Source organism: Lingula anatina, chromosome 4, assembly GCF_051362555.1.
Source record: "Lingula anatina isolate TDL-2025a chromosome 4, LinAna3.0, whole genome shotgun sequence".
Classification (NCBI taxonomy): Eukaryota; Metazoa; Brachiopoda; class Lingulata; order Lingulida; family Lingulidae; genus Lingula; species Lingula anatina.
Window position 1 is genome coordinate 20,968,266 of NC_141770.1, and position 24,886 is coordinate 20,993,151.

Here is a 24,886-nt window from a genome sequence, read left to right on the forward strand (position 1 = left end):
CTGCTCTTTTTGCTTGATTTTTCTTCTTTTTACAAATGGAGACCAAATCTTGTGAACAAGGTAATGGCAACTTTTGCCATGATGAATTCTCGTTCCTTTTTACAAACCCAATAACTAAAATATGGCAAACAAACAAATGTAATAGATAAAATATGAAAAATTTATTGCAGAACTTCTGATTAATGAATGGCAAAACAGGCAATGAATGACAATCAGATTTCAAAGCTAAGAATGATTTTTTTTTACAAAGCAAGCTGCAATGTTTCTTTGTGGAACAAATTAAACAAAGCTTAATTTTACAAAAATATAATTTGCATGAAAGAAGTCAAATTTAAATGCCCAAAATCTTTGCACTTGCCTCTAGCGTCCAGACCTTCAATGATTGATATAACAGTATCACAGTATGTCCATTTAAAAGATTCAATTCAGCAAAGCTAATGCCAGCACAATATATAAGAAATGTCTTAATTGTCAATTGACTGTTTTTTCTTTTTTTTTAAATTGACATTTAAAGAACTTTGTACGGTACAAAAAAGTCTGAATGAAATTCTAGAAGGTGGTCCAGCAGTTTTGTGTCAAAACTTCTGTTGCACATTAACTGAACCATCTGATGAGATGCTTTGTGCAATTTTACCAAATCTTTCTGATATATATTTGGACTTAATTATCACCAAATTGACCCCTTCTTAAATTTTATATAAAAATTTATAAAATTGGTTTTCATCATAATATCATTATAAGCTGTTATATAACATCTACAACATTAGGAATCACCAAAGATTGCCAAAAGTCTCATAATATGCTTTGCGCTATTTACCAAATCTTTCTGACACATGTTTGGATTTGATTTTCGCCAAAATCACTCCTTCCATCACTTTATATATAAATATACAAAATTGGTATTTATCATTATAAGATAATAAGCTATGTGACAACAAGATTTATAACATTAGGAATCGTCCAATCCTGTAATAGAAAATAGAAAAAATTGAGGGAGATTTGTTAGATTTCAAGGAGTGTAGGGATCAGAAATAACTGTAGACTAGTAAGTGCGATACAGCAATGAATAAAAGCTGACAGAATTCGTCCACCAATATTCTTCTTATTACGGACTATTGCACAGCAATATGATTTTACCAGGTTTTGCATATCACTTTTTAAGTGCACTTGAAGACGCCATTCCTGGCCCACAGTTTCACCTTTGCTGCTTTAAAGGTAATCCCCACATCACCTAGCTATCTCAGATGATTTCCATACAGCACCATTTTCATTTATATAGCAATGTTTCCAATTTTCACCTTGTGGCTCAACTTTAAGCAGTACATATTTAGATGAACTGCATAACAACTTTCCACTTTTAGTGAAATCAAAATCATGTGGCAGTTTCCTCAGATATTGCTTGTGACTCTTGATTATGAATATTTTTCTTCTCCCTAAATCTGGAAGTGATCCAGAATTTAATATCATCAGTCCATAAAAATCTTCCCAGGATTCATGATGCCCTTGGGATCAAGGGCTGCCTTCAATTCTTTCATCACTTGAACCCCAACCGCTCCGATCTCCTTCTCTAAAAAGTGGCGCTTGCCCAATCCAATCCCATGTTCACCTGTGCAGGTGCCATGCATTTCCAGCGCACGCCTGAAATGAACATGGAAACAAATAATCCAATAGAAATTCCATTAGCTGTTCTATGTACTTATTTGCTTGTCATATGTGAGACATTGATATACAGGAGTGTCAATAACTGAATTCAGCAGTTTGAAGAAACTATTATAATTATGACTTTTGGAAGAAATAAATCATCAGGACAGGCTGATTTAAAGGAGGACTGGTATTTTTCGTGAGTAATTAGCCCTGACTGACTTTCAGGCAGGTTTTGAGTTTCCAATTCTGTGAAATGAAGCTTGGGAAATCTTCAGAAGTTCAGCAATGCCAGAGGCACATAAAACCCTATTTCAAACACAACTTTCAAGACCGAATTACTTATGTCTTTTTCATTTACAACAAAACTGTTTTATTATATTCTAAAGAAACTGTGACTAACATGGCCATCCTAGAAGCTCAGTCTTGCACTGAACACATAAATGACATTAAACCAGATTTTACAAAATCTGATACTTCTGCCTGTTTTTTGGTATCATACTTGTATGTAACAAAGTTGATGACGCCTGCCATGCTATGTTTTAGATGAACTGTGACTTACATAGCCATCCTGTCTGTGAGACCTTTGACCTCTTCCACCTCCTTGGGGTTATTTGGATCAAAAACCAGCACAGTGTGAAAGTTACCATCTCCAACATGGCCAACTATGGGGCCTAGAAAAGAATGTGTTAACAAAATGTAAAGATCTCCATCATGGCCAACTATAGGTTTTTAAATTACGATATTTTGTCATGTTATCAGTCTTTGTTATCAATGTATACTTTGTCAGATAAGGTCAATTAAAGGATCTAAAAAAAGAAAATCTTACAATGCTACCATCGCCACCATAACATACTATTGCTTACAAAAATATAAAAAATGCTTGCTTTCTTTCACAACTAAAGATAATTGCGATTATTTCTTTTATTTATAACTTAAAGGGATAATAACTGTTCGTTATGGCCAAAAAATGAATTTTCCTGGAGTAAACAACAATTTTCCCATACTTAACAATGGTTAATGAATTCATTTCTACATTCATTTGAATGTAGAAATGAATTCATTAACAATGGTTAATGAATTCATTTCTACATTCAAAGTTAGTCCCTGTTTTTTTTCTAAAAAGTTTTTTTTTTGTTATAATCTCTTAAAAGATTATTACAGAGTATAGCCACCTATGGAGGTCACGTGGTCCAATGACAAGCTCAGATATCAGAATAATAGCTATAACTGCCGTTGTTGTGGTAAAACAGAGTATACTATATTTCTATGAGTTGTTTACAATGTTTTTATTGTGAAATATAGATCTCATACGAAGAGTTATTATCCCTTTAAATACATTCAATGTAAATATTTCCTTTATAACCGGCTTGCTAACTTTAAAGCAAATTAAAAAGCATGTGAGTGGACAAAAGCTATACTTTTAAAAAACATTTAAGACCTTTATGGTATAAATTCAGCAAAATAGAAATTTAACTGGCTATGATGCAAACTCAGCATTATGTAATTGTACACAGGTAAATAGTTTGAGAGCTTCAAAAGTCAAGCAAATGAAACAAAAATTAAAAACTGTCATATCTTTTGACACAACATCACAGAGCATGCAAAGCATTTTCTTCCTTTCTAATAGTATCTATTCAAGCAAGCATGCTGGTTTAGAGAGAAGGCCAAATACAGCTACATCACAAAATGCTAAAGTCAAAATGCTGTTTTAAAGAAAAAAAGCAGTGGCTGTTACCAAGAACCATAATCAAAACACAGCAAAATTTTGAATGCTAGAAAAAACAAACAATTTTGGCCTGTTCTCTTACCAACAACTGAGGAGCTTTGTATGTCTTCCTTGGTCATTGTAATTAATTCTGGTAACCTTGAGATTGGAACACAGACATCCGTGATGCTAGCCTTAAACAGAAGCACCAAGAAAACCACATAATCACATTTCCAATTACTGCAATCCAACCCTCAAGCATTAGGGGCAACAGAGGGAGAAAGCTGATTCATTTTTTTAGCTATTTAAGCATTTGCCATATTGTAAATAGCCTAGATTTATAGCACATCATCTTCCCCCTGGGTTTGTACAACTACTGGCATCATTACCAGGAATAAAGGACCTGTCCAAGTCCTCCTTGGTTTCCGTGAGGACCTGCGGCAGCAGAGAGATGGGGACACAGACATCTGTCATTTTACCCTGGATACACAGGAAGCAAGAAGATTCAAATGGGGCTGGGGCCAATTTTACAATAAAACTTCAGCCTGAAAAATTTTTGTCTGTCTCTGTTTAAGATAAATTTATAGTAGTCCTTTTAATAGTTGCAATGTTGTGTTAAAGTAAACTAAACTTTAAAACTGAAAGGTTTGACCAATTTTCAGGCTAAAATTTTTGTTTAACGGGCCCCTGCCTGAGTGACCGAAGTCGGACTGGCCAAAAGCAAAATGTCAGAAAAATGTTCTACAGTATACTTTGAAATGGGTTATCTCAACATAACACATAATGCATAATATATAAGAAAAAGACTTTCACTTTTTTCTTTATTTGTACTCTTGTTTGATGGTTTGTAAGATACATCTAGGTAATGATGAATTTCAATTGGTGAGGAAACCAACCTCAGCTCATTTTAAATAAAGAAGTTTATTTACTTTTCACAGAGATCTATATAATGGAACAGTACTCAAATATTTTACCTTACATCCTGGCCTTAGTGCAATGCAGGCATAGTAAGCATCATGTCTGGCCTTCCACAGTTTATTTCTCACCTCTGGCTCTTTGGCCCACTGAAACCCTGAACCTTCATTATACTCTGCTATCTCAGCTGAAATGAAAGTTCATTTTGTTTCAGATATCAATGTCACATCATATATCATCACTGCCTCACATCTGCAATATAGTACCATCCCCTTTCACTCATCAACATATAGTCTACACATTTTTGAAAATGTTACTCATTTATCTACTTATTTTTTATTGACAACAAATTCTATTTGATTTCAGCTATTATTCTCTAGAGTTATAAATAGCCATCTCAGCTTCACTGGTATAATGGTTTAACCCTAACATAACCCTTCATACAGAACATCCATCTCACCATACGCCTTCCCCAATTTTATAAATAATGGATTTCCTATAATCCAGGTGTTATAAACCAGCTCATTTTCATTGGTATACTAGTCTGCCACATCAAATCTAACCATACACCTAATGCCAGTAAAACTGAACCTGGGCCATTTAAATTTACTAAATTTGATCAGTTACAAGCCACCATTTCTGCTTTGAACGGTAGATTACAAGTCCCTGATGTCTCATAGGGGCAGGAGGTTAAAACCCATTTTCAGCACAGGCTGGTGTAATATTTTCACCCAATATCTCACCCACAGCCTTGGCCTGTTCCTCCACCCCAGACTCTGAGCCATGGAACTCCAGGAATAGAGTGGGGGACTCCTGGTAGTCAAGATGACTGAACTTGTTACATGCCATCATCTGAACCTCGTCTAGAAACTCTGGAAGTTCAGGCACAAATGTTATTAAAATATAATGGTGATACCTTGGAAATGCTGTAAGTGTTTAATGGTCAAACTGGTTACATGTACCATTTAAGGTATGAGTGACAACAAATAACTGTTCAGAGATGGAAGGAATCTCTCCTGGACAAGTATGTATACCAATAGCTATGTTTATGCAGTTCACTGGGATTATGTTTGGAGCAAACAGGCGCATTTTCTAAACAATTTCAACAAATGAGGCCAAACAAAGGACAAAAATGGTCAACTTAGACCCTTCCCCCTTTTTTCAATAAGTTTCATCTTTAACTATTTAAATAAATATCACTCAATTTTAGCATACAAATGTCACATGTATAATTCTTAACATTATTATTGTATACCGACAGCGAATACTAATAAATGTGTCTTTCATGACCTATATATTCTGCCAGCTTACCAATTCTAGCCATGGGTATTCCACACTGTAGTGTCTGAACTGTTGTATCAACTGCTGCCTTTACTGAGGGAAAGTGACAGACTGCTGATATAGTCTGGAAGGAGCACATATGATTCATATTATATTTCATGATCAGTATAAAATTATGACAGTAGATATTCGGATGTGTTCTAAAAGTGATTTAAGCTTAAATCTTGTTCCATTTGTAAAAAAAGTTACTACAATATATGTTTCGTTTGGATCTATTCTTTTTCGCTCTTATTACAACTTGTGCAACTGAAATCTTGCAAACATGCCATATTCAGGTTATTTAATGAAAGTTAATCACTAAACTTGCTCTATCTAGATATAAAAAAACATCCCTTTTGGCTTTCAATGTACAATCCAGTCCAACTTTTTAAACAATATTAAAACATTTTCTCAAGATCTGCTGGCATACAAGTACTCACACTCTCTGGTTGTCCATAAAGTTTTATTGTGGCCTTGGTGATGATGCCAAGAGTTCCCTCAGAGCCAACAAATAGGTTGGTCATATTGTATCCAGCTGCAGTTTTTCTAAATATAAAAAATAATTAGAAAAAAAATAAATTGTTTGAATATATAATTAATAACTATAATAAACAAATAAATAAAAATCATAGAAAATTCTGAACTACACTTTACCAGTTAGTAAAATGTTAAAAGCATTTAAGTGCTATCTCCAAACATGAAAATGTTCCACTAAAGTTACAGGTTTACATAACTTTGATATACATTTTAAGACAGCAAAAGAATGTCTCACAGTATTCACACACACACACACACACACACACACACACACACACACACACACACACACACACACACACACACACACACACACACACACACACACACACTTTACTTCGTTCTCCTCCCCTCCCCTGCTGTGTGGATAACTCTTCCATCACTGAGGACCACCTCCAAGTTCATGACGTTCTCACGCATGGTACCGTAGCGGACAGCGTTGGTGCCAGATGCACTTGTGGAACACATGCCGCAGAGAGAGGCGTCAGCCCCAGGGTCTGAAACACAAGTGTGGGTTAATAACATGATTCTGATTGTACAGTCCAGCCTTGCCCTGTTAAAATATTTACTCAAGAAACAGATATTCACTTGTTAATAAAAGAATTAATTTACGACAAAAATGGAACAGATACACTGCAAGCAGGGCCGAGTTTAGAGTATTGCACTGGTACTGAATAATACTGGTTATATGTTTGTTTGGCACACTGACAACCTGGTCTCAGTCTTGCTTACAAACCATAGTGTCAGTGGTTCTCACATCCTATCTACCAGTACACCCTTCCCTTGATCATGGCCTTACCCACGGGAAACCATAGGCCTGTGTCATGGAGATAGTGGTTAAGAGCCATCCGTGTCACTCCTGCCTGGACAACTACATCAAAGTCCTCAACATGTACTTCCTCTATCTGGTCCATCCTCATCAAGTCAAATGTTACCCCACCCTGCAACGAACATGGCCTTGAATTTATTGTATCACAGATCTGGTCTCAGTAAAATATGAAACAAAGTTACATACTGAACGTTCTAACCATAATCTATTGGTACATAAAATTAGATGGTTTTGATACTGACATAGATGGTTAAAGAAAGTATCAATAAATAAGTGATGAATATAGTCCCAACTTGATACCAAAAACTGTACATGTAGCAAATAGTATAACGATATTACAAGACATTCAACAGTGGGGAGAGAATGAGGGAAAATAAGCACTAAACTGTTATGTCAAGAACATCTCATCCTAAATCTGTTCTACCTTTGACCTTTGTCACCCCTTCCTCTACATCTGACCTAGCTGCCTCCACATCTATTCTGAACTTGAACCATGAGACCCCCCCCCCAATCCCAACTTCTGAAACACCTCCCTCAAAATCTTTAGTAACCTTGATACCTATGACCCATATCTGACCTGACCTTGACCCTTAAATAGTATGGCCCTCTTTTCCAGGACCAGTTCTAACCTTGACTCCTGTGACGCCTCCCTCCAGACCTGTTCCAGAGCCAAAGGGAATGATGGGAAGCCCCTCAGCGTAGCATATCTTGGCACATTCAGACACTTCCTCCGTGCTCCCTGGGGAGACGACTAAATCAGGTGGAAAAATGCTAAAAAAAACAAAAAAACTTTCAACTTCCTTGTTTCAACTTCCTTAACCTATATATCTTGCACTCAGACTTCACATTAAGTTTGGCACATTTACTAAGATGTAAATTCAATGTTGTTTACCTTGTTAAATAGGATTTAGAGTAATCGTGTGTTAACATCAATATACAGCATCATAGTTAACTATAAAAGCACTCATTATTTGAATTATATTTTCTAATTGGAATAAAAATGAATGATGATGTAAACTATAGTAAGTTTTACCCATGATAAGATTCATCCTTCCCATGATGCTCTCTCACAGCTTTAGCAGTGGACACATTCTTCTCTCCAACAACAGATGCAAAAGCCTTCAAAACATCATCTTGGATCTCCTTTCTATTAACCTGCAGTTCAAGAAAGAATTGTGAATTATTAAGACAACAGATGACTTACAGAAATTTGAAAAGAGACATGCATATCAGTCAAATGCAACTTACATGTGCATTATTCAATTATTCTAACATAGGCCCTTTTCACATAATGCCATAAACTTTTCTGTACTACTTCACCATTTTGAATTAATATCCTAGCTGGACATTACTGTGAGTCATCTTAGCCTCCTGGTATTGAGATGGACAGTTAACAGAATTAATTTTAATTGCTCGGAATAGTCGAATGTGAAATGGAGTTACCCCCCCTCCCCCCCCCCCCCCCCCCGCACACACAATCTGTAAAGATTGAAAGCAGTCCCTTTCACTTTTATGGTGAGTCCCCCCCCCCCCAAAAAAAAAAAAAAAAAAAAAAAAAAAATTAATAATAATAAATAATGATAATAATGTTGTGTTATTGCATAATAACCTTGTTATAACATAAAGTGATTGCTTTTTAAAAATATTTTTAGTATCATTATTTTTGTATGTGTACAAAATTAATAAATCGTGATTGACTTTTTTCACATTTTTTCACATTTTTCACATATCCCGGGTGAGATAATGAAGAATTTAGTTGCAATATTTTTATTGAAATCCATCGACCGATCAAAGGGCACAGACACTAAATGACAATAAAAGACTGCATCTGCAAGTGCAAATATCGCGACGCACAGTCGAACAAAGTTTCCAGGCCCTACCTGTGTCTGCAGCAGTCTAATGGAGTTTGCACTCTCGTACATGCGTTTGTGAGACAATCGGTACAGAGTCCTTAAGCTACGAAACATTTTGACACGTAAGCCGCCAGGGAACCATGAAAACTCTTGAGAAAAATGACCAGAGTCGGTTTACACCTGGTCTCCCTCCAGCACCGTGCACCACTGATAAACATGAACTTCGCATCTAGGTCAAGGTCAGTAGTGGTAACATCAACAAGGCATTTCTGGATTATAAGAATTATTTTACAGTGGAAATAAATTCATAAAAATGTGAAAATTAACAATATGTAGATTAATACATGTAATTACAAAAATTGTTGTATAGTTTCACAACTTCCCAACTTGCAGTGCGCGTGACGTCACACTGCCTCTTTCCGGCAAGAAACAGCATGGTGGGTTGTGAGAGAAAATGTGCCCCCGAAATTAGCAAAATATCTCTGTATAATAAGTTAATTCCTTATCAATAAATGTGTTTTCTTGTAAACAATATGCTATAGATAACAAATGGCTCAACATAACCCCTAAGTATTTCTTATTATTTAAACAAAAACGGTATTTCATGGCCCTAAATCGCTGTGTGAAAATTGGATGCAAAGGTAAAACGAAGACGGACATTCGTGGCACAGTTAGCTTCAGTTTTTTGGTAAAGCGGTGACAGTAATAAAATATGCAGTGACTCACTTTGTGAAATATGCCTCCGATAATGTGGTCAAATATTATGCTGTAAATCCATGCGCTTTGCAAGTTCCATAATTACTGTTCATAATTAGAATTTCTGCAGTATGCCTCCAAACTTGAGCATGCTTGTCTTTGATTTTTTTTATGAAATTCGTATAGGTGGTGACTTTGGTCAATGTCTCTTCCATTTATTCACTGAATTTTTGGTGTTCACGCCTGGAATGACATCGGGTTTCAATGTATTTGAATTCCTTTCAGTTTTCTTGATATGATATTGAATCATATTTACATCATTGCTGCCAGACTAATTGATTTTAGTTAGCGAGTCCGTAATCAACTTCACCACATCACTAGGTTTAAATAAATATTGACAATCCACAACTTGTCATTTTTAAAAAAATATTTATTTATTTATTGAGTATTTATTTATTTGTTGTTGTTGATGGGTGGGGGTTCTCCATGCTTAAGAGCCTTTGACACAAGCACTCATATCTGGATAAGTAATCCCTCATTAGCAACTATTAAGGTAACAAGAAAATTGATTTTCAAATAATAAATGTAACAACCAATTGCAATTTTTGTCAAAGAAAATGTATGTGTACAAAAGTGATTATCTAGCCATATTTATTCATTGCAGGGTTTTTCCCGATATGTTGAGATAGGCCGTGTGGCCTTTGTTGCCTTTGGTCCAGACCAGGGAAAACTGGTCGCCATTTCAGATGTTATAGATCAGAATAGGGTAAGTGTGGTCAATGTGGCCCATAATGTTACTAAGTGTACCACATATTCTGATCTCTTGAATGGAGCACTGGTATCAAGGTTTGATGCTGTATTGATAAGCGTTGTTGAAAGGATTTGGTGTCAGAATAAATCTCGAGATAATCTTAGACTCTTTAATTGTTCTTTCGGCTATGCATTCCAACCTCCATGGTATAAGTTCACACTGATGATGAGCCTTAGGTTGATAGGAATTGCCGTCAGATACGAAGCTGACGATAACCTCCTAACCTGAAAGTGTGTTTACTAGTTTATCTTAATTTCATTGTGGGCTTACAGTAGAAGTAACTTCAGTTAAGTTTCTTTTTCTTTTAAGTTCATCTTGTTCATAATGGGACTTGAAGGAAATTTTTATATTGGAAGACCAATGGCCTTATGTTACAGTTTATGAAATTGTTTATTTAGTGACACTTGGTTTTAATTCCAGGCTCTAGTTGACGGCCCATGCACTGGTGTAGCCAGAAAATGTATGAACCTGAAACAGCTCCACCTCACCAAGTACGTGCTCAAGTACGGCCACGGAGCCAGGACAGGCACTATCCGCAAGGCCTGGGAGAAGGCGAAGATCAGTGAACAGTGGGCCGAGTCCACCTGGGCCAAGAAACTGGCCCGCAGGGAACAGGTGGGTACTCAGTTCAGTAGTGATAGATTGCTATTTGTACATGAGATTCGACTGCCAAACCTAAAGTGTGCTGAGTAAATAGGTCAGTTTTCAGTTTTTTTCCTGTGTTAAGAAGTACACCTGAAATAAACTGCAGGATGACAAAGCCATATAAGTTATTACCTACTTCCGTGTGCTTTTGTTGTGAGTTTGCTGTGTGTAAAAGAAATAGAAGGCCAGGATTTCCTACCTACCCCATTGTACTTTTGGCCTGGTAGTCGAACCTCTTCGATGTACGTTCACACTGATGATGAGCCTTAGGTTGATAGGAATTGCCGTCAGATACGAAGCTGACGATAACCCCCTAAGCTGAAAGTGTTTTGAACAGTTTAATTTTCTTTAATTTTCGTTTGGAACCTGTCTAGAATGAACTTTAAGCCAAGTCTGAAATATGAAATGAATTAACGAGGAGTTGGAAATAAAGCAATAGAATACTTTGAATTTGAGTCCAGACTTAATGCCACATTTGAAACAAACATTTTTTAAATTTAATTATTCAGCTCTTTTTTGCATTTTTACAGAGGGCTCAGCTGACCGACTTTGACAGGTTTAAGCTTATGAAGGCAAAGCAAGCGGTGAGTAATAAGAATGATCAACCTCAAGAAAAAACATTTAGCACATAATTGCGTTAAATCAACAAAATGCACTTTGCGAAGCCATTAGAATGTAGGTTTGACTACCAGACAGACGAGTGAACTTGAGTAAAGGTCTTGTAGATGATGAACCTTGTTGATAGGAATTGCCGTCAGATACGAAGCTGAAGATGACTTAAAAATCTGAACAGACCTTCATAGAGTGTGCAAGTACATATCTTTAGGCGCTTCTCGGATTAGTGTAAAAATGAATCTTTTTTTGCATCGTTTGCTAACCTGGAATCGCTTTCCCTTTGCAGAGAAACCGCCTCATCGCCATTGAGTACGGAAAACTGAAGAAGGCTGCCAAGGGAACGAAACCCAAACCAAAGCGCGCCAAGCCCAACAAAAAAGTACACAAGAAGCAGTAGAGACTTGATGGAATGAATATTTTTTAATGAACAGAACATTTCGGGGAACATGTCAATAAATAAAGAAATATTGACTTCAAAGAACTACCATCTCCTTGTTGATTCTTTATGATGGTGCAATTGCTTATCATTTGTACTTACCCCCGGATTTAATTGAAGTCGTTGTCCGTTAGGCCCTGTTCAGGTATATGCAACTCGGCCGCCAGTTGTGCATAACAGACATTTTGTTATGGCAGCTCACTTAATTCGGTCAAATTTCTTGCATGCTTCACTCACTGCGATGTTTTTTGCCTAAAGTTGTGAAGGATACCGAAAGAAATATTTACTTTAGATATTTTAACTTCGTATTTGAACCATAATCTGAGATATTCGAAATTTCTTTATTATAGTTCATATAGTCGAGCGCAGATTCTCTATAATGCATATTAACCACTGAAACTAGTTTCTTACACGACTCGAATAAAGTCGATGTGCCCAGAGATAAACCGAATTAATCACTCGTCCAGCCGTAAAGAGCTTTAAAGTTGCAACTTTAAATACCTGGGCGTAGTATTGGACTTCATTATCCATTCCTACAGTCCACCAAACTGACGTAGCAATGTATGTCGCATTACTGCTGCGCCCGCTAAATTTATAATACATATTATAATAAATGTAACACATATTTACTAAAAAGCCAATCATTTTCTGTCAAAGTCGGGATATATAAGGTAAATTATAAGCATGGACGTCCGCAGAAAATTTTCCAGGGGGTGGGGGTGGGGATCAAAGTCATTGAAGGGGGAAATAATAATTGGCTGGGTACCCGCAATAAAAATGCAGTTCCAAAATTCCGGGGGGGGGGGGGGATTATAAGTACTGGTCAGGTAATGGCTATCCGTGTTCCCAGAAGATGACTTGATAGACACTGACAGCTGCATGCGTTGGGTAGTGCTGTTGGAAGGATTTTTTGCATTATTTTAAGAAGGAAATAGGTGATTTTTGGTTCCTGATTTAATTTTTTTTTGACTAGTTATTGCATTATAACTGAAATACTTTATTAAAAACATTCAAACGTTTGGAACACGGCCTGCTCAAGGGTAAATTCTCTGTTCATTTTACTGTACATTACTAATTTGTTTTGATTTTTCTTTTTTTGGGGGGAATAATTCTGGCTTTTTCGATATTTTATTCATTATTGGGCATGGGAAGCATGGCATAAGAGTCAAAAACAAATATTATGTTCTATGTTCTTTTAGATCTACTAGAGGTACCACAGACACTTTCTATAATGAAAACTTGCACACATTCGATACTGGTATCTCGTCAATCAAATATTTGGTACTTGATATCAATCCCTATATCATACTAAGTAATTCGTACACCTTATGGGGTTCATCACGACACACAAACCACCCGATGAAATAACTGCCCTCGACGCGCCTGCGCGGTAATCCTCTACTACACGACGAGATTCCAACACATACATGTACATGTACAAGGGTCTCCTAGAGGCCTAAAGTACACGTCAGATACGATACGTACAAATTGATTTAGATTAACGGTAAAGAAGCCCAAGATGATACACCCGGCATTGTCTTGTATGTATATCTGTATGCTGTTTAATCCAGGTGAGCACTTTTTTTAATATTGGCAATCGTACTTCGTTAATGTCATATAATCCATGCTTACTAGACATTTCCAGGACGAAGCTTTTATTACACCTACTTTTGTTTGATTGCGGTGCTTGGTTCTTGTTTATTTTCTGAACTCAGGTGAAACAAAAGTATTCGCTATACTGTTAGTTTCGTAAAATATGTTGCGGGGAGCAAAAATGAAGCAAAAACTGGTGATTTTCACGATTTTACATGAACAGGATTGCTGATATACCTACTACATGTAAACTGATTCTGGCCAGGAAATGGTGCATGGATAACACATAAAACAGGGAGACAAAGCATTAAATATGACCTATTTACCAGCGGCTGTCAACCTGTGAATGTTTTGAATATTAAGCGGGCAATCAAAAGAGTCTGGTAAAGAGTTTGGTAAACCCTTTATCAAATCTGATTTTTTTTCTGTTTTGTTTTTCGAAAATCAATTGTGTATCTATAGCCCCAAGACTCGCGAACGCAACGATCTTTTACATAACATGTACTTGCCCAGCGCATCACTTGTCGCAAATTAAAAAAAGAGCCATTTCTCTATATTTATCTTTCTTCAGATCTTTCTATATCGAAACAGCACCGGTTGGTACAGAAATGCTTGCAGGACGTAGTGGGACCATCACCCAGGGTTCTTTTAGAGTCATTTACAAACTGGGCAGAGCTAATAAGTTACGATCGCGTATTCGTGATGAAACCAAAATCGGTCGAGGAGGTAAGAAAGGAAATTGTTCGGGGAAGAAAAGAGGTGTATTTATGTTATTGTCAGTTATTGAAGGTCTTGCTAGGACTGCACATGTAACAACTCACTTGGGCCTCTGTAACGTCTTTCATTTGAAGGAGACTTTTCTTATCGTGACCTTCATCTGTAGATTGGTGTGTAATATACTACATGTATATTTATTTATGGGCTTAATGTATATACTACATGTAGCTCGTTGGTTGAACTAATTTTAATTTCTTAAAAGAAATAAAAGTCAAAATTCATCCATAAAATTAAAGGCCCATAGGCCCGTCCCATTTTGAAAAAATAAAAAATTAGATGTGTTTTGTGTTATCAAAAATAAATAAATTGCATTTGCCATTTGTTTTTTTACAAAAAAATGAAAAATGTGAAAATGATTGTCCTTGTTTATGTTCATTATATTCAGATACAGAGAGCGGTATACGCTGCGCACGCATGCGGAAGACAAGTGCGTGCTGTGGGCAGCTTGCATACAAGTTCTCCTCTCTTCGGCGACAGAGGTCAAATTCACTTAAATCTGTCCAATCTGGCTTTAGATGGAGGAAAAAGGGTGATTCTTCAGCCTTTGGTATGTCACCAAGAAAGGCATACAATGCGCATTAGATCCTCGTGAAGACAACATAGACCACATTCTCAACAGCGGACTAATAGGTTCGTGGATCAAATATGGGGATCCAATTAAAAGCTTGCCGCATAGTCCCCTAATAGACACTGAATAGATTCCCCACGGGGATAATGTGACGAGCATCCAAGTGAGCCATATTTGATCCGCGAATCTGTTAGTCCCCTGTACTTGCCTGGAAATTTCATAATTTTCCGTAATCACCACGGAATGCTCCTTTGGAGCAATTCTGTCGATTTGGTACCTATCTCTTTTATCAGCTCCAATAAGTATCTTAATGAAAATAAACAATTTTAAAGAATAAAGATGCAGAAATTGAAGTATCTTCAGAAGGTAAATGTCGTTCCACTGACGTTGTCCATTACTGGATTGAAAGGCAACATTTCAGAACCCTAATCGGCCAGTTGCCTTGGTTAAAGTGGCACCTAGCGTCACCCAGGTGGAGCTAAACAGAGAGTTGGAGGTGCTGGGATATGCCTTTCCCTTCGGTCCCCTCGTTTCAGACGTGACCATTGCTGGAGCCATAGCGACCTCATCACACGTGAGACTCATTGTTTAAATTTTTTATCAAACAACAAGAGGCTTTTGACTTTTTAATGCAGTAAAATGTTTTTAAAGAGCTTTTGCCCTTGAGCTGTTGTTTAGTTTGACCTATTTATTCTTAATTTAATTGTTTTTAAATGTATTAACTGAATTATCATTTTGTTTTCACATTTTAAACTGAAATGATTTTATATTTCTCTTTTGAAGGCTATAACAGAAACATATTTCTGTATTACTGAAATATATATATATATATATATATATATATATATATATATATATATATATATATATATATATATATACCATGTACATGTAGGCCTACTGGTATATCAGCTCAATAAATTATAATTGTTGGTTTCGAAGTATAGTCGATGTAACAGACGGATCTAGGGTTTTCATAAGGAATCTGTCGATTTGGCGATTAGCTTAACACAAAGCACAAATGTTTCACCCTTTTATTTAGTTTTGAAACAAATAGGATCTTTATGAACACTTGTAAAGTAATTTCTATAGATATTTAATATATATTGAACTGTAATAAATCAAAAAGTTATGTTGTATTGTTTAATTTTTTTATTACAAGGATCCGAATTATCTGCGTAAAGTCCCCAAATGCCCTTTCTTTCAGTCTGCAAACTTCAATGAACCGTCGATGGGTGGCTTCATGACGGCAGTGAGATTGATTGACGGTAGGGGGAGCGTCAGGCAGTTTTCTGAGAACAGGACCCCCGTTGTTATGAAAGCATTGCGTTGTAATTTAGGGCTGCTGGGAATTGTGTTTGAAATTGAAATGAAGGTATTTATCCAATAATATGTCAAATGCAACCACTTTGCAATTTGATCAATAATAATAATAATAGTAATGTAATGGTTACAAATCTCACTACACATACGTGACAAACCAATAAGGGCATTAAGAGGCACAAGGAACATTGTCTTACAAGTACATAACAAATTCACATGTAATAAACATAATCCTAAAAACAGACGATCGTAATTGTTGGAGCAGTGATGTACATGTAGACGATGCACTAGACCTTGTCACTCAGTCATATTTCAGCAAAATAAGTTGGAAGCAGTCAGAAATTTCAACTCAAATTGCATTTTGTAGGTGGTTCCACTAGAAACAGTCAGCGTTCGGCGCGTTTTCACTCCACTACGGAACTTGTTCAAGTCGCACTTTCTCCGACATCTCGTGACGAAGAACTACATTGTAAATGTCATGTATGGGGCATATAATTCATTGACAGAAGAAGAGGCCAGATGGGCTTTGGAGACAGGAAGAGTACCAAGGACATGGGACAGTGCAAACGATTTGGTTTTGTTACAGTAATGCTCCTTGTGCACTTGAACAGATATGTCCATTTAAGATAAATATCATGCTGATTAAATTCAATATCTCGAAGTTGGCTGATGAGATTGTTGCTGTTAATCAAATTTAAAACTGCACTTTGCCATAGTTATCAATATTACGTTTACCACAAGAAAATCGCTTAAAACTTCTACATTTACTAACTCCTACATTTTGCAAAATTTCCCTCCAGAATAATAAATCCGAGTTCAAAGTCTGTGAACCTCGCAATTGAGGACAAAAGGCCCGAGTCAGCTCCGAATGTTACGGTTGTTTCACTGGGACAGGTATTTATGTTCTTAAAGAAGATAAATTTTGGCAAAATAATTGATTACGTTTGACCTGCTTTTTGAAAAACATTCAAGGAATTTAACACTTAAATGAACCAATAAATTCACTTAAAAGAAACGGATTCTTATAGCTTTACAAACATTCCGTAATTCGGTTCATTGTATCCTTTGAATTCTTTTCAGACTAGATTCAACCAACTACTTTCTGCGCCTGCCTTCGTTATTTCAAACCTTAGTCAAGCCACCCACGTGCCTGCCGCCGTTCTGGATAAAACTGAGTTCTCGGAATACACCATTCAGCATTCAACTTTTACTGAAGATGCCAAAGTTTTGAAGGTATACTCCGACACACCGAAAAATTTTGATAGCATATATGAATTAAACTATATATATATATATATATATATATATATATATATATATATATATATATATATATATATCTGCACGTCCACATTACTGGGTAACAACAATGGGACATGGGCATCAAAATTTCAACGTGGCGCCGATCTTGTGAGCACGCTCTCCGCTTAGAATATTCATCGTATTTTGCTTTATATTCATATATTTTGGAAAATTTAACATTAAACACATACAAGAATTACCAGGGAAGAGCACACTTAACTTCACAGAGCTGGGAAAGCACGCTGCGATCCTAATTTTGCGGTAAAACAGTGATGACATAAAATCGTCACTTGGGTGCACGCTTTTTGTTTTTTCTCTAGTGTGTGTGTGCCGTGAATGATCCCTGAGATGACAAACAACATGACAATACTTTTCTGAAAGCTTTCTAATCTATAATGTACAGCTGAAAAACAGACTGGTATGTCTGTGTCCCAGATATAAGCTCTGTTTTAGAGTCATTTTCGGCTAAGAATTAAAAGTTTAAAATACACAGCAATGTTTGGAAACACAAATTTGTTTTGTTATAAAAAGACAAATCCATCCCCTTTTACACAAAAGCACCCCCATTTTAATCCAACACATAAGAATATTTTGAAAGACTCTCAAAGATGATAACCCATTGTTGTTACCCAATATAATGGACGTGCGGATATGGATATCATACATGTATTTCCTTATTTCATGCATGATATTTAGTTTCTTCTAGAAAAGCTATATGTTTTAAAAAAAAAATGATAAAAAAGAGCTTCATTGCAGTGACGGAGCGACAAATATAAGGATCCCACTTTTACAGGAACGAGCTGGTGGTATCCCATTAATAAAATCACTGCCAAGAGAGCGGTCAAACACAGATGATGTCGCTCAAGAATATGATATTAAGAAGCAGACATAAAAAACAAACGTTTAGAGAACTGCACCCTTTCAAAACCTTACTGAGAACATATTTTAAAGTCCTTAAAATGATGATTACAAAGTCTGAGTATGTTAGAATAATATTTTTAACGTGGCATAGCTGCTAAATGATGTTTTTTGTTTTTGTCCCTTTTTTGTCGGTGTCATCTTATTGATTTATTGGTAGTGTTTTCGTTTTAATATTAGATATTTTAATGTGTGAGGCGCATTGAGATTTTTTGAAATGTACCATAAAATCATTCATTAACTTAATGGGCCATAAATGTTCCTTCTTTACAGGTCTTGTCATCATTATTAAACGAGAAGTCTTATAAAAAAGGCATTCAGCCATTGCAACTCGGCCTGTTCAGATGGTTCGCTGGTGCGAATTGTTTTCTCTGTGCAGGCTCGGCGACAGTAGGGCGGAATCGACACGATAAGACCAAGGATCTCGGCCACTTCGCCTCTTTTCATCTGCACGACCTGGTTGATTCAAGACAGGACATCAAACGCGCAAGGGCTTTCCAAACTGCGGTATGGGCTTAGAAATTGAATTTACTCCGCTCTTACTATTTTTGAATTATATTCAATTCAATTCAATTTATTTCTGTACTGGTACATAAATAATCATGATCTTGTACAATGTAATAAAATAAAACAATACAATTGGTGCATTACCATTCTCTAGTTGGTAATTGGATTGCCAGTTTGTGAGTGGGCAAGCATATATCTATATATTTATATCATGAACAGATGTACTAGCTTAGTGGCTAATAAAATAAAATATTTAAGCTAGGCAGTGATCTTAAACTTAGTGTGAATATAGATTTACCATAGACATAAACTGTGAAGCATATGGCTATACGTTACACAATATGAATTTACAAGGAAGGGAGAACAACACATATATAAACTAAGTAAATAACAAGGTTAAACTGATATAAGTATTGTGGCCCTTGACCATGTGCCATGTTCAGCCCCACTGCCGAGTCACTTCTCACAACAGTGGGACCATACACTGACATTTTTCAAGGAATATGCTAGGAGTTACCAAGGAGAGCACTCACTTCATTTCTTTTCTTGAATGATTTTGCTATAAAATTGGAGAGGAAGACTAAATTCTCTTTGTTGACACTGTTAAATACTTTGCATAATTGACTCTCTGGTGACCTTGTATCAGCTTTTAAGATGGAGATTTTACTAAAGAAGGTATCTCGGTCTGTTTTGTATATTGGGCATTGGAATATAAAATGGTATTCATCTTCAATTTCCCCTTTGGTACACAGGTGACAGATTCTGTCACACTTTTCAGTTTTCGGCCTGGTGTGCCGCCCAGTTTCGATATGGAGTTTATGATCGCTAAGACGTAGCTTAGCAAATTAAGGGCTGATAAATTGTCATAATTTGTTACTGTATCAACATATGTTGCCCTTTCACATTTCTGGTAAAGTATATTGAGGAGAGCCATTTTACTGTTGGATTGAAGTTTACTACTGCGTAATTGGGTACAGTGGTCAATTTGTCTCTGTTTGAAAATTGTAGTGAAATTGTTTGGAGGTCACTGGCTAAGCCACACATCCCCAAGACCAAATGTAAAGAGGAGTTTTCGGATTCCCTCAGACCACGACATGCATTATAGGTTACAGAGGTATATGGCATCAGATGAAATTAAACGTGGATGCGAAATAACTTGTGTATAGTCTGCATACAGCCCCCCTTCCCACTTTTGTTGAGATAGCACTTTTAATATATAAGTACTACCTCAGAATATTGATTGTCCAGATTAGGTCATTGAATTAACGTAAAAAAGAATGGATGAATAACGAATAATTAAAAATAGACATCCGTAACCACAGATAATGAGAGGCACCTTTAACAATGCATATAGAAGTCCAACTTTACTTACATCTGTTGTTCGCACATCGATATTATTGTGGGCAAAGCCTATCAACGACTGGGGCAAGTTTCCATAAAGGACTTAAAAACGAAAGTTATGTCGAACTTTTAGAGAGAATATTTGATTTATTTCAATTATGGAGGTAGGTGCAGTGGTCCACTTAGATAGAGTAAAGGTTGGTCTACGTTCTTGCTTAATTTTATAATGGTAAAACAGGCGCAATATTTCATGTTTGGACTGCTGCTGATATACTAGGCAGGGTAGGGTTTTTTTGTCTAAATTTTTAGATTAAATAGTCTTTAGTTCTTTTGCGAAATATACTACTGGTCTGAACACCATGCAGTCAGATAATATAATAACGTATAAATAATCTAACGGCAAATATGAGAACGTTTTTATCTGGGGTATTGATGATAGTCACCATATTAAAAGCGTAATGGGAAGACAGCAACTTACATTTTTTTTTTTGCTTTTTAACTTCCAGGTTATACAAGAATGGGACAAAATCGGTAACTTCGGGCGTCCTCACTGGGGTAAAGTTCTCCAGGTGTTTCCAAACCTGAAACAGCGGATTAAGCTCAGCTACGGTCTCGACTTGGACATATTCAAAACCATCCGAGAATCACTTGATGCCCACGGAGTTTTCACTAATGCATTCTTAAGATATTTGTTTGATATTAAACGTAAAATACGTTGAAAAGATATCCAACACTTGGCATATTGTAAAAAATAATCTATATGTAGGACCTGCGATTATTCTTCTCACCTTCAATTTGAATTTGTATGATTATTTTCCCCCGAAAGGGAAGGGTAGAAGTTGCACCATTCGGATATTTTCCCGGGAATTCTTTCTTTCGATTTCAAACCTCTGCAGCACGTGGTTATTGGCTTCATAATTGCGCAGAAGACACAAGATACACTTGGCTAGGTATCAGATCGCTCCTTTTATATTTTTTGGTGGGGATGGGTTTTTTGTCTGAACTCTGATGTAGATTGCCCAGGAAATATATTTCATGTCCAAATGTGTTAAGCTAGCTTGTTGAAGAAATGTATGAATAAATGCATTCCGTTTGCGCAAGGAATTTATATTACCAAATAGTTGCTCTCTCTCTCTCTCTCTCAGAGTTAGACGCACGGATTTAAGACCATCTGTAGCTTTCCACTTCATACATTTTACTGCTTTATCATCTCATCTAAAAAAGGAATTTTGACGATGCCCCATCTGCGTGCAATCGTATTGTGTAATTGTTAGCAAAAATTATTTGTCTGGGGAAATCAATATTCTTATTTCACACATGCAAAACGTGTTTTGCTTAAATAATGAATGCTGTATTTTGACGTCAAGTTGTGGCTACCCGTGTCCCCATTCCGTGAAGATGACTTAAAAGACACCGAAATAAAGGTTAATTTTGTGTTCCTCATTCAATGCGTTTGGTGACTGGTAATCCCATTATAACTGAAGTGCTTTATAAAAATCATAAAAGCATTTGTATCACGAAATGTTCAAGAGAAAATTTTGTATCAGTTTAGCTGTATATGGCTTATTTGTTTTTAATTTTTTTAAAATTATTTTGGCTATTTCGATTTTTTTTTTTTCATTATTGTACATTAGGGTGACAAAACTATTGCACCATTTTGCTTGAAGGTGAACAACAACTGGGTTTCTTGGTTTTTCAATTGGTATTTTATTGAAAAGTGGTTATGTCACGTTAGTATCTTAACTAAAGGTTTACAAACCAGTGCTTTGCCCTTATAAAACGCATGTTATTAGGCTAGTATTAACCTTTTGTAGTATAGCCACCCTTCTTGGCTTTAGATTGCTAAAGGTTCGGTTATCTTTTGAGGACAATGTTGGCCCAGGCTCTAGATACTTTGGATTAGAGCATTTCTGGCAAAGGGGAGAGCCTTCACCAATTGCTTTCCAATCTCATTCTACAGGTTTTTTTATGGGATTTTTGTCTAGTGATTGGATAGACCAATTCACCCTGTTGATTTAATGTCGGTAAAGCCACTGTCCTGGCCCGTTGGGGTGTGGCATTATCATCTTGGAAACAAAAGAATGCTTTCCAGGCCTCATAAACGATAATTGCCGTTTGCTAACCGGAGGCGTAAATTTGTGAGCGCAAACGCACAAGTTAACGACTCCAGCCACGAATTAAGTACTGCAACGTATTTAATAAGGTTACACAATCTGAGCGTTTTATTACACAAACACAATTTGGCCAGCTTCCACCCGGGCCTTTGGCTGTAGACATAGGCCCCCTACGTGTTCTTTTTATACGGCAGTAATACGTTCTCGACAATCTCTGGGAGCCATCTATACCCTCCTCCCTCAGAGAAACAATTTCTGTTCTTTTGTCATTTGTGGGCTTCCGCACCATCACCATGGTTGCAACTTGACAGTCAGAAGAGCGTTTAACCTTCGATGAGACCTTTTTTGTGCACATGGATGAAAATCCATCACTGGTTACGCGAGTAATAAACCGCAAATCACTTTTTAAGGACGCGTCCCCCATGTTCACAGATACATAAATGGTGCATCACTTTGTCACCCCTCTGCACGTGTAGCATTGCGTAATAGTCTATGACAAATATTATATTTTACGTTTTTGTCAGATCTACCGAAGAAACAAGAGGTACCACAGTCACTTTCTTACATATAAAATTATACACAGACTGGTTTCCCTCAAACTAAATTTTGGGCACTATATATCAATCCCTATTTTCATACTAAGTTATTGTGCACCTAATGGGGTTCATCACGTTACGGAAACCCTGGTTGGAATAATTGTTCTCGACGCGCCTGCGCGATAACCTTCTACCATACAACAAGATTCTAACACATACAGGGGACTTGTAGGATTTAAAGTATACGTCAGATACCAAGTACGTAAAATTGATTTAGATCAAAGGAAAAGAAGCCGAAGATGATACACCCTGCATTGTCTTGTATGTATATCTGTACGCTGTTTAATCCAGGTAAGTTCATTTTTTAATACCGGTGACTAGGGAGACCGGGGCTAGTTGGCCCAGCTAGATACGTTTGGCCTTGTAGAGCCAACTAGGAATGAGTTAGAGTAACAAAACCGGTTTCTAAGTAAGCCCCATGAACTAAGCTACGTATGCAACGTCATTATTTTTCAAATATAATGCCAGATGGCTCACAATTTGACAAAAAACGCAGTTGACGTCAGGGGGGCAACTTGCCCCGCCACGGATAGTTCATTTCGCTTTAAAAGAAAGTAACAAATTCACTTTTAAACCATATAGTTTGTTTCATCAATGGTCTCTAGCTCTTTTGCGCGCAAAGGTTTTTGGGTAATATGAGGGTCTAACTTTCTCCCAGTCAAGGGGGCCAACTAGCCCCGGGTGCACACTTTTTGTTTTAAAGGATGGAAGCCATTTATGGTTCTATAATGAGCAAAGATGATACATCTCTGTGAAACTTGAAATAATGGGCTTCAGTTTGATACCCTATACATATATTATATTCGATCAAAAGCCTATGAAAATAGATTTTTAAATCTCTTAAACAAAATTACTTTTATGTGCAAAAATCGTTTATTTCGACTCACCGCTTAAGTAAAACTTTTTAACGTCCGACACTTCCTTTGCATTGTAGGCTACGGTCTCTTTACAAGAGTATGTGGCCAATTCTTTTACCTCGTAGTTACTTTTTCATAAATTGGGGGGGGGGGGGAGGTCCGGAAACTTACCCCGGGGTCCAACTAGCCCCGATCTCCCCTACATACTTTGTAAATATTATGTACCGGGTAGTTCATGATGACAAGACATTTCCATGACGAACCCTTTTTTGTTTGACTGTAGTGTTTGGTTCTCGCTATTTTGAGAACTTCAAGTAAATTTTAGATATACGTTATACTGTTGGTTTGGTACCAATATGTTGTAGAGAAGAAAAGGTAAAAATAAGACTGGATTGTAAATGAAACGGTTTGCTGATAACATTCACATAAAACAGGGAGACAAAGCAATAAAGATGACCTATTCACCGTTATGTTAACCTTAGTTTGTTTGTTCAAGGATGTCCTTGGTTGTCTAATCCGAATTTTTTTAAATCCAGAGCCCAATTATATATCTAAAGCACCAAAGCTTGTGCACGCGAGCGATATTAAGTTAAACTTAATATGTCCTCTCCACGGACAGTCCAGCGCATCACTCGTCGCCAATTTTAATTTAAAAAAATCGGAGTCATTCTTCTGTTGCTATCTTTCTTTAGATCTCTCTGTTTCGTCGCAGCTCCGGTTGGTACAGAAATGCTTGCAGGACGTAGTCGGACCATCACCCAGGGTTCTTTTAGAGTCATTTACAAACTGGGCAGAGCTAATAAGTTACGATCGCGTATTCGTGATGAAACCTGAATCGGTGGAGGAGGTGAGAAAGGAAATTGATCTTGTCCGCATTCATAGACCCTATATATTTTTAGCTGTTTGTCGAAACTAATGAATAGAAGTAAAAAAGAGCTGCGTCATGTATTTTAAAATGTTATCGTCAGTTTTCAAGGGTCTTGC

At 36.7% G+C, this 24,886-nt stretch overlaps 3 protein-coding genes and 3 non-coding genes across 8 annotated transcripts; 5 read left to right on the top strand and 1 right to left on the bottom strand.

Moving 5' to 3' along the window:
* Nucleotides 1–142: 142 nt before the first annotated feature.
* Nucleotides 143–9,036, bottom strand: LOC106159327 (D-lactate dehydrogenase, mitochondrial). Of its 3 annotated transcripts, none has more exons than XM_087011123.1 (12): nt 8,831–9,036; nt 7,984–8,105; nt 7,580–7,721; nt 6,921–7,062; nt 6,459–6,618; nt 6,025–6,130; nt 5,576–5,669; nt 5,008–5,136; nt 4,324–4,451; nt 3,739–3,829; nt 2,204–2,315; nt 143–1,638 (listed from the first exon to the last, which is right to left on the bottom strand). In XM_087011123.1, exons 1-12 carry the CDS (start codon nt 8,915–8,917, stop codon nt 1,467–1,469), a joined length of 1,485 nt encoding a protein of 494 aa, XP_086867249.1. In that variant the 5' UTR covers nt 8,918–9,036; the 3' UTR covers nt 143–1,466. The 3 variants fall into 3 exon arrangements, with proteins under 3 accessions (XP_086867249.1, XP_013391040.2, XP_086867250.1); XM_013535586.2 differs by lacking the exon at nt 3,739–3,829 and adding an exon at nt 3,453–3,543 and having other exon boundaries at nt 8,831–9,035; XM_087011124.1 differs by lacking the exons at nt 143–1,638; nt 2,204–2,315 and adding an exon at nt 3,461–3,543 and having other exon boundaries at nt 8,831–9,035.
* A 148-nt stretch (nt 9,037–9,184) lies between these two features.
* On the top strand, nt 9,185–12,051 carry LOC106159303 (large ribosomal subunit protein eL14). The gene is made up of 5 exons (XM_087011971.1): nt 9,185–9,240; nt 10,164–10,265; nt 10,731–10,925; nt 11,486–11,539; nt 11,857–12,051. The coding sequence occupies exons 1-5, from the start codon at nt 9,238–9,240 to the stop codon at nt 11,965–11,967; spliced, it is 465 nt and encodes a 154-aa protein (XP_086868097.1). The 5' UTR covers nt 9,185–9,237; the 3' UTR covers nt 11,968–12,051.
* LOC112041914 (small nucleolar RNA SNORD49) lies at nt 10,466–10,540 on the top strand. The gene has a single exon (XR_002886382.1). It is a non-coding gene; the product is annotated as a small nucleolar RNA SNORD49 (small nucleolar RNA).
* On the top strand, nt 11,205–11,279 carry LOC112041913 (small nucleolar RNA SNORD49). The gene has a single exon (XR_002886381.1). It is a non-coding gene; the product is annotated as a small nucleolar RNA SNORD49 (small nucleolar RNA).
* Nucleotides 11,677–11,746, top strand: LOC112041915 (small nucleolar RNA SNORD49). The gene has a single exon (XR_002886383.1). It is a non-coding gene; the product is annotated as a small nucleolar RNA SNORD49 (small nucleolar RNA).
* An 807-nt stretch (nt 12,052–12,858) lies between the features above and the next one.
* Nucleotides 12,859–21,736, top strand: LOC106159302 (uncharacterized). The gene is made up of 10 exons (XM_013535534.2): nt 12,859–13,577; nt 14,171–14,325; nt 14,762–14,923; nt 15,366–15,518; nt 16,152–16,319; nt 16,635–16,852; nt 17,068–17,161; nt 17,348–17,500; nt 18,761–18,994; nt 20,842–21,736. The coding sequence occupies exons 1-10, from the start codon at nt 13,526–13,528 to the stop codon at nt 21,052–21,054; spliced, it is 1,602 nt and encodes a 533-aa protein (XP_013390988.2). The 5' UTR covers nt 12,859–13,525; the 3' UTR covers nt 21,055–21,736.
* The last annotated feature ends 3,150 nt before the right edge of the window (nt 21,737–24,886 follow it).

Excerpts from the sequence above, each read along its gene's own strand:
- LOC106159327 (XM_087011123.1), bottom strand. The coding sequence starts at position 8,917 with ATGTTTCGTAGCTTAAGGACTCTGTACCGATTGTCTCACAAACGCATG. Across the intron at positions 7,063-7,579 it reads GAGGCGTCACAGGAGTCAAG|GGTGGGGTAACATTTGACTT; the intron begins GTTAGAACTGGT and ends TGTTCGTTGCAG. Across the intron at positions 1,639-2,203 it reads CTCACAGACAGGATGGCTAT|GCGTGCGCTGGAAATGCATG; the intron begins GTAAGTCACAGT and ends TGTTCATTTCAG.
- LOC106159303 (XM_087011971.1), top strand. Across the intron at positions 10,926-11,485 it reads AACTGGCCCGCAGGGAACAG|AGGGCTCAGCTGACCGACTT; the intron begins GTGGGTACTCAG and ends GCATTTTTACAG. Across the intron at positions 11,540-11,856 it reads TTATGAAGGCAAAGCAAGCG|AGAAACCGCCTCATCGCCAT; the intron begins GTGAGTAATAAG and ends TTCCCTTTGCAG.
- LOC106159302 (XM_013535534.2), top strand. The coding sequence starts at position 13,526 with ATGATACACCCGGCATTGTCTTGTATGTATATCTGTATGCTGTTTAAT. Across the intron at positions 15,519-16,151 it reads CCATAGCGACCTCATCACAC|TCTGCAAACTTCAATGAACC; the intron begins GTGAGACTCATT and ends CCTTTCTTTCAG. Across the intron at positions 16,320-16,634 it reads TGTTTGAAATTGAAATGAAG|GTGGTTCCACTAGAAACAGT; the intron begins GTATTTATCCAA and ends TGCATTTTGTAG.